This window comes from Xyrauchen texanus, chromosome 16, assembly GCF_025860055.1.
Source record: "Xyrauchen texanus isolate HMW12.3.18 chromosome 16, RBS_HiC_50CHRs, whole genome shotgun sequence".
NCBI lineage: Eukaryota > Metazoa > Chordata > Actinopteri > Cypriniformes > Catostomidae > Xyrauchen > Xyrauchen texanus.
In genome coordinates this window covers 43,804,317-43,813,966 of record NC_068291.1, presented here as the reverse complement: position 1 = coordinate 43,813,966, position 9,650 = coordinate 43,804,317, and the positions used below count along the sequence as shown (strand labels likewise).

Genomic DNA, 9,650 nt, shown 5'->3' with positions numbered 1-9,650 from the left:
AACTGGGATTCATCCTCCACCACCCGGATTGAGGTGAGTCACTACGCCACCACGTGGACACGGAGCGCATTGGGAATTGGCCGTTCCAGATTGGGAGCAAAAGGGAAACATTTTAAGATTTTTTATATTTCCACATATGTAAAGTTGAACCCTTTTTAAATGGTCTCCAATCAGTCTGATCTACAATATCTCATGATCTGCATGTGGTTGAACCTCTTCCAGAAATTCACCATGATAACCAGAGAATCCTCCAAAATATCATAAACTGACATTGTTCATATAGCATACACTTTTATTAAAGCAACTTACAGATGAGGGAAAATACAAGCAGTTAATCACAAATGAGTCAAGAGGCAGAGGAAGTGTAGTGTTATTACTGTAAAAATAATGATACATTAATATATAATCTCCTTCAAACTGTTTAAGACGCTTTGAAGCATTCAGAATCATAGCGGCTAAAATTAAAAACCCATTTTTACACAAGTATGGCAGTAATTGTGACCTTTTGGCAGAAACTATTGTTACCCAAAATTGTACTATAAAGTAAAAAATACATATATGTATATTTGATTCCTCTGTTGATTTATATAAGACACAAGCTTAACAAAACATCTGAATGATTGAGAGGATGATGATGTGTGGGTTGATCAGTAATGGATGGATTGACTCACTGTCTGTGTCTCTGTGAGGGTTCGAGTATCAGAATGAAGCGGTGGAGAGCTGAGGGTTCAAACACACGTACTAATTTCACAGCTCAATCTCAAACTCCCACCTTCTCGAGTCTTGAAAATCGTTGTTCTTGAAGTTTAACCCTCAAGTAAAGATCTTACCTCACCTGTTTTAATTCAATATGAGATTAATGAAAATCCCTGTGGTCGTTTTTGAACGCTTACATTTTGATTACAATCACCTACCCCTTAAACCTATATTCTTAAAGTGTTTTTACAAAGTGCATTTCTCAGAAAAGGAAGTTTTTTTGGTGTACGCCATTAGAAAATGTTATTCCTTAAAGGTATATTCCTGGATCAATACACACTCAACAGCATTTGTGGCATTGTGCTGATTAGCACACATAATTATTTTGACTCGTACCTCGTTTATATAAATATATAGAAAGCAGTTAAAGGTGCTGTTAGCGATTTTAGCCATTCTACTTCCATGAGACTCAGCGGTTGAATTAGCCACGCCCCCCTATTTCCAAATCCTGCACTCCAAAGATACCAAACAAGCTTTATTAAGACTGGCATCATGCAGAATGGTTGTCAAACCCAACGGCAGCAAAACAGCGCCCTCAACTGACAATGTTATGAACAACATGGCATTAAAATGGCATTAAGCCTCAATAATTAGCTGCAACTACAAGACTATGAGAACGAGCAAAATGATTGACAGGTCGTTGTCCACGGCACGCAGATTAATTTTTGTTTGCTGTTTACAGAGTCTAGAGATGTCAGGGACCAGTGAGATATCTCACGACACTCATTTAATTTTTTGCATACCTTTACATGAAAAAAATCGCTTACAGCACCTTTAAAGGACTTTAAAGGTCCAATGAATGCACATGGTTTCAAAAGTATATCCACAAAATGTAAACATGCTAACATGAATTTAGTGTTATAAAATTCCTTACTAATCATATCTGTGTAAAGTTATATCCAATACAGGGATCGCACGCTTTTGTTGACGAAGTTGTAACACTGAATATAACTTTAACTGATAAAGTACGCTATTGTCTCACACTAAAATCATGTTATACACACATTGTTTACGTCTTGTGTCAATACTTTTGAAACAGTGAAAGTTTGAACGTTTACGGATTGACACCATTGACTTCCATCGTACGTGTCTCACTGTAAACGTGATATATAAAAGAGGGACGAGTCAAAATGATTTCTTAATAAGTAACATTCCTTTAAATAATAACATAATTTCATATGTAAATTACATACAGCCTTAAGGTAGGATTGATCTTGTAGACTTCTGTGTGATGATCAATACATATATTTCTTTGGTCAATTTACACACTTAATGTCACTTGTTTTTATGAAAGTACTAAACTGTATTACGACAAGAATGCCAGAGAAAAGAACACAGTATAAAGTAAAAAATAAACATGTTAACATGTTAGCTATCAGGCTATACTAATGTTGATCTCCTCAAGTATATAAAGGGAGTTTATCCTACAAAAACTTGGCTGTACTGTCCCGCGGGTTCAGAGCTTTTTTCTCCGGCCTTGTCCGCGTGTTCGGGGAAATGAGGTTTGACGCAGGAGTTCACAGACTCCGACAGCTCGCTGGGCAGAGACCACATCTTCTTAGCGTGCTCTGACACAGTGGTTTTGTTGAGCTGACAACCAAAGTGAAAGTGAGATGTTACTGAGGAACCAGTCAGCTTGATAACTGCAACATGATCAAACTGGACATCAACTCATTTCTTCTGAATGTTCATGTACCCTGAAATCGACCCCAGACTGCCAAATTACTGAGAAGCACCATCCCACATCAGGGAGTTATCACGTTCACATAAACAATGATGAGTGTGATTCTGATGTTGCACCTAGGGTTAGGGTGTATGGTTAATAAAACATGTATTTCTGTTAACTCGCATTTGGCACCACCTTGTGGACGTTTCACCTGGAAACTGAATCTCAGATCTGCTTTATGTTCAAAAACACTTCCAACTTCGGCCACTGGGGGCAGTACATTTCAGTAAGCAAAGAGGCAGATGGTATCAGGGGCCGTTCAAACAGGAAGTTATTTTGTCTTTCCATGCTGATTTTGAATTGTTTTTCTATATAAATTCAGTCCCTCCAGTATTTTGTGATTTTGCGATCGCAATAATCCGCTCTCCGCATTATTTCTGTTGCTTGCAATTTTGTTTAATTTATTAAATAATCCAATTGGTTATCTTCATGTTTGACAGCGGAAAAACAAACACTCGAAAAACTTTACGCAGTCGAGACGCTATTCTATTAAGTTAGCAAGTAAATATGAATACATGTACACAAAAATACCATACATTTACCCACATCTCCACATAAGGTTGCCAACTGTCCCTTATTAGCCGTCATTTTGGCCAAAATGACGTCGTCCTGTACGGAACGCCTACTGTCCTATAGTTTTTGAGACCTGACGCCTATTGCGTTCACTATCAAAATCACTGTCTAACCTTTTGCGGTACTTAAAGTACTCAATAGCCGCTTTTCCACTATCAGGCTATCAACTGGCCAGCCGGGGCCAATAGCCTCGGACCTCAAGTCGCAAGACCAAAATAGATATGCGTTACCACCATTGGGCCAATAGCCATGCAGCGTTTCCCTAAAATCTGTCCATAATATGCCATCCTAATGCCAACGTCTGACACCTTGCCCATTTCACAAACAAAAGGGAAGCTAAAGCATGTAAATATTAGCTGGCTAGCTTGATAAATTTGTGATAACTCAACAACCACAACTGCCTTGGTGTCCCAAGTGGTCTTTCCACTAAGAGCGGGACGAGGTCCCAGCACACCATCTATGAAAGTGTCCCGAGTGGTCTCTCTACTAACAGCAGGATGAGGTCACCGCAACACAGTCTATGAAAGTGTCCCAAGTGGTCTCTCTACTAACAGCGAAATGATGTCCCAGCACACCTTCTATGAAAGTGTCCCGAGTGGTCTCTCTACTAACAGCGGGACGATGTCCCATCACACCATCTATGAAAGTGTCCCGAGTTGTCTCTGTACTAACAGCGGGACGATGTCCCATCACACCATCTATGAAAGTGTCCCGAGTTGTCTCTGTACTAACAGCGGGACGATGTCCCATCACACCATCTATGAAAGTGTCCCGAGTTGTCTCTGTACTAACAGCGGGACAATGTCCCATCACACCATCTATGAAAGTGTCCCGAGTGGTCTCTCTACTAACAGCGGGACGAGGTCCCAGCACACCTTCTATGAAAGTGTCCCGAGTGGTCTCTCTACTAACAGCGGGACGATGTCCCAGCACACCGTCTATGAAAGTGTCCCGAGTGGTTTCTCTACTAAAAGCGGGATGATGTCCCATTACACCATCTGTGAAAGTGTCCCGAGTGGTCTCTCTACTAACAGCTGGACGATGTCCCAACTCACCGTCTATGAAAGTGTCCCGAGTGGTCTCTCTACTAACAGCTGGACGATGTCCCAACTCACCGTCTATGAAAGTGTCCCGAGTGGTCTCTGTACTAACAGCAGGACGATGTTCCAGCACACCGTCTATGAAAGTGTCCCGAGTGGTCTCTCTACTAACAGCTGGACGATGTCCCAACTCACCGTCTATGAAAGTGTCCCGAGTGGTCTCTGTACTAACAGCAGGACGATGTCCCAGCACACCATCTATGAAAGTGTCCCGAGTGGTCTCTGTACTAACAGCAGGACGATGTTCCAGCACACCGTCTATGAAAGTGTCCCGAGTGGTCTCTCTACTAACAGCGGGACGATGTCCCAACACACCGTCTATGAAAGTGTCCCGAGTGGTCTCTCTACTAACAGAGGGACGATGTCCCAGGACACCGTCTATGAAAGTGTCCCGAGTGGTCTCTCTACTAACAGCGGGACGATGTCCCATCACACCATCTTTGAAAGTGTCCCGAGTGGTCTCTCTATTAACAGCGGGATGATGTCCCATCACACCGTCTATGAAAGTGTCCCGAGTGGTCTCTCTACTAATAGCGGGACAAGGTCCCAGCACACCTTCTATGAAAGTGTCCTGAGTGGTCTCTCTATTAACAGCGGGATGATGTCCCATCACATCATCTATGAATGTGTCCCAAGTGGTCTCTCTATTAACAGCGGGATGATGTCCCATCACACCGTCTATGAAAGTGTCCCGAGTGGTCTCTCTACTAACAGCGGGACGATGTCCCATCACACCATCTTTGAAAGTGTCCCGAGTGGTCTCTCTATTAACAGCGGGATGATGTCCCATCACACCGTCTATGAAAGTGTCCCGAGTGGTCTCTCTACTAATAGCGGGACAAGGTCCCAGCACACCTTCTATGAAAGTGTCCTGAGTGGTCTCTCTATTAACAGCGGGATGATGTCCCATCACATCATCTATGAATGTGTCCCAAGTGGTCTCTCTATTAACAGCGGGATGATGTCCCATCACACCGTCTATGAATGTGTCCCGAGTGGTCTCTCTATTAACAGCAGGACGATGTCCCAGCACACCCTCTATGAAAGTGTCCCGAGTGGTCTCTCTATTAACAGCAGGACGATGTCCCAGCACACCCTCTATGAAAGTGTCCCGAGTGGTCTCTATTAACAGCAGGACGATGTCCCAGCACACCCTCTATGAAAGTTCACCAAACCATGGAAAGTAAATTCTTTGGGCACCACTTTCTCCATTGGGCATTTTAACGGAATTGTACTGTGCCGTATTTTTTTTCTTCTCCAAACTTGTACTGTTGTACACTGGATAGATATCCTGACAAGTCCTGGCTTGTCCTGGAAAAGCCCCAAGGAGGTGAGATGAAGCGCCGAAAGTGACAGTGGAAACGTAACTGTCCCTGGCACGCAGAATCATGCCCTCATTTGGCCCGATAGTGGAAAAGTGGCTAATAATCACAGTTATCAAAAATAGTAACGATTCGATCAAATGGCCGCTATGTAATAATGGTGACAGGCCTGATTATTGAATCCTTATTTGTTGTTTTAGTGTACATTTTATATATATATATATATATAAAACTCTGCCATAGCTCTCAAATCGCATTCATATTTGACATATTCAAACCAAGCAAGAACCAGTGCCAACTGATCAAACTTGGCATGACGTGCCATATTTGAACGTGAATGAGATTTGAGAGTTATGGAGGGGGTAACAGACGTGGACTTAACGCCACAAAAACGAGGTCTGTTAATATTAAAAATGCCTCATTGGCATGGTTGATAATACAGTGGAAGACTATATTTACCTGACTGATCAGGTCTCTGATGTTAGCGAGCGTTGCGGCCTGTCTCTTCTTCAAATTCTGTTCCTGAGGTGTACCGTCAGGGTTGTTGTAATCTGCAAGCTAAGAGAGCATGATATTACATTTGTTATCAACATACATAAATACACACCCATTCAGATGCACATATCTGCCTGTGAACATCATGTACTGTACATGCTTAGAACACTAACACACCATTAGCCTTGACGTCACGTGCACATACATGCACTCAGGTGTATCAAATGTGCATGAATATACATGCAACAGTCAGTCAAATTTAAAGATGTGTAAAAATCCATTTCACTTCAGTTCAAGTGCATGAGTGTGTGTGAGGGTGTGTGTGTGAGTGTGAGAGTGTGTGTGTGTGTGTGTGTGTGTGTGTGTGTGTGTGTGTGTGTGTGTGTGTCAGATAGAGCATGCTTCCAATCCACGTGCAGCTATTGTTTGCATATCACGTTGAGCAGATGGACTCAACACTCTGTACAGTCCCGAACATCTGAAGAGACTCAATCTTTCATTTCTGAATCTGTCATGTGTCACAAATAAACTCATTCACTCCAGTAGAAAATAAACCTTTGCAACCATTTGAAATGTCCCCCTCCATAACTCTCAAATCTCATTCACGTTCAAATATGGCACGTCATGCCAAGTTTGATCAGTTGGCACTGGTTCTTGCTTGGTTTGAATATGTCAAATATGAATGAGATTTGAGAGCTATGGCAGAGTTTTATATATATATATATTAGGGCTGTCGATTTAACATGTTAATTCAGTGCATTTATTTATATAAAAAAATACTCGTTAAAAACAAAAACAGGTCCTCGGACCATAATAAGGAATATTCCTGAGCAATTCAAGCTTGTAGTACCACCTGTTTTCTCCAGGGGGCAGTAAGTGAAACTCCAGCTGTATGAGCAACACACAGTTTATACAGTGAACAAACCACACTTACCAACAGCACAACACGGACACGTTCTAGCATTCAAAACATTCTATTTGTAATTATTCCATCATTATATATTAAATTAATGTTATTTAAGGGGCTTTTTCAGCAAATATTTAAATATGCAATTAATTGCGATTAATTCGATTAATTAATCAGCACACCACGTAATTAATTCAATTAAAACCTTGTTTCTATTGACAGACTAAATATATATATATATATATATTTATATATATATGTTATATATATATAAATATATTTATATATATATAACAATTTATAATTATTTTATTATTATATATTAATGTTATTTAAGGGGCTTTTTCAGCATATATTTAAATATGCAATTAATTGCGATTAATTATTCGGCACACCAATAATTAATTAAATTAAAACATTGTATATATTGACAGAATTAATATATAGATATATAATGTAAATATAACCATTTGTAATTATTCCATCATTATATATTAAATTAATGTTATTTTAGGGACTTTTCCAGCAAATATTTAAATATGCAATTAACTGCGATTAATTCGATTAATTAATTGGCACACCACATAATTATTCAATTAAAACTTTGTTTCTATTGACAGCCCTAATATGTAAGGAATAATTGACGACGGGCCGTTGAATTATTAGAAAAATAATGCACACCCGGGGTGGTAATGCGGTCACGACGCGAAGCGGAGTTTATACTACAGTTACCACACCTCGAAACATTGTTCAGATGATGTGATTCTAGACGTTTGTCAAGTTTTTGTCATTAAAACGCTCTTGTATGTAGGACTAATTTCTTACGCATCTAATCCCATGCCTCCGTTGCTAATTCCAAAACGTCATTTTAGAGTTAGTAACGGAGGTTTGAGCCACTGACAGCAGACTAATGCAGTTATTAGTGTAGTTATTAGAGAGACAGAGGTTGCAATAATGAGACAGAAAATCATGATGCGTCATATTATTTAATTTATTTATTAATTCATACGTTATAATTCATTCGTTAATTCGAATGAATTTATTTATTAAAATTAAACTGCACGTTTCCATTGATGGTGAAGTCAGACATCGAAAATGGCAGATCAAGCGCACTGGGCTGACAGAATTCAAATCATCCAACGACGTATTGGGCTGCTGTGTCTGGTGACAAATCCTCTTGAAGTTGAAGTGGATTTGTCGCTGTCACTTCTTGTTATGAATTGTATCCTATTTTCCGTTATTACAGTTGACTACGCGAAGTGATATGGAACTGTAATGCGGTCAAGACCTGCCTGGAACTACTTTAGCCGTGCGTTTCCCTGAAAATAATTGCACACCTTAGAACGTTCTCAACCAATCAGAATCAAGCATTCAACAGCCCTGTAGTATAAATAATTATAAATGGTTATATTAATGTTGTATATATATATTTATACTACAGGGCTGTTGAATGCTGATGGGATCAGAAACATCTGTCGTGAAATTGGACAAACTGGCTCAGAGTCACGACATGACTCAACCCTTAACGCATTACTTCGTCAAGTCCTCTCACAACACCTATCTCACAGGTAAACATTTCATGAAGAACATTCACTTTTTGAGCAAGTATCAACAAGACTATTTTGGGAGCACCATGTGATGAGTTAAAACGCCAAACAGTGGAAGAAACGTTACAAAAAAACACAATAATATAAACGAACTCGTATACAAATGTACAGTATTAAGCCCATTTCCCTTAAAGTAATCCACTACAAATCTCTCTTTGAAGTGCTTGTCTAACAATTATAATCAGATTACTGCTACCCATTACTTTATGTAAAGGGAATCACATTACTAATTACTTTTAAGTTACTTTCTAAAAACTTCACAGAAAAGTTTTTCTATTTCCGTTTAATGAATTAAAAATAGTGTCTCGTAATAACGAGTTACAATCGAATGAGAGATAAAAGTCGAAATTGCGAGATATGAAGTTGCAATTGAAAGATATAAAGTTAATATCTTTTTCTAATAATTCAACGGCCCGTCGTCAATTATTCCTTACTTAATCATTATATATTAAATTCATGTTATTTAAGTAGCTTTTGCAGCAAATATTTAAATATTCGATTAATTAATCGGCACACCACGTAATTATTCAATTAAAACATTGTATCTATTGACAGACCTAAAATATATATATATAGGTGGGATCTGATTTTTTTTAACGAGTATTTATTTATATACATAATTGCACTGAATTAATGTTAAACTGACAGCCCTAATAAATAAATATATATATATATATATATATATATATATATAAATATATATATATATATATGCACAGTATATAATATATAAATGAATATACATGTATAAATGTAAATCTAGAAAGAATTGATTTAAATTTCTAAAACTGATAAAAAGCAACTAATACTTTAGTATAGTCATTATATGCCATTATTTTTGGTTTTCAGGAGTTTTTATTATGTTGTATAATCTTACACCTTAAACACACTGTATTCATCTTAAATACGTTTGATACATGTTGAAATAATAATAATAATAATAATAATAATAATAATAATAATAATAATAATAATAATAATAAGTATTTGATGCATTTTTCAAAATTTGTGATAAATTGTATTCAAGTTTTATCTGTTACAGTTTGATTAGTTGTTGTTATTTTGCACATTATTGTCTACTTAAATACTTTTGTCAACTAAAATGATATGCCATTTTAATCCGATTCAAATGGACTTAAATAATGAAAATGACATGATGAAATA

The 9,650-nt window shown here is 38.1% G+C and overlaps 1 protein-coding gene across 1 annotated transcript in view; it reads right to left on the bottom strand.

Moving 5' to 3' along the window:
• Positions 1–283: 283 nt before the first annotated feature.
• plcb2 (phospholipase C, beta 2) overlaps positions 284–9,650 on the bottom strand; it is a 52,881-nt gene continuing 43,514 nt past the window's right edge. The window contains exons 31-32 of the mRNA XM_052145421.1: positions 5,937–6,035; positions 284–2,346 (exon numbers count right to left, since the gene is read on the bottom strand). Of these exons, the coding sequence (XP_052001381.1) occupies positions 2,176–2,346; positions 5,937–6,035 (270 nt within the window). The 3' untranslated portion in view covers positions 284–2,175. The remainder of the gene's footprint in view (positions 2,347–5,936; positions 6,036–9,650) is intronic.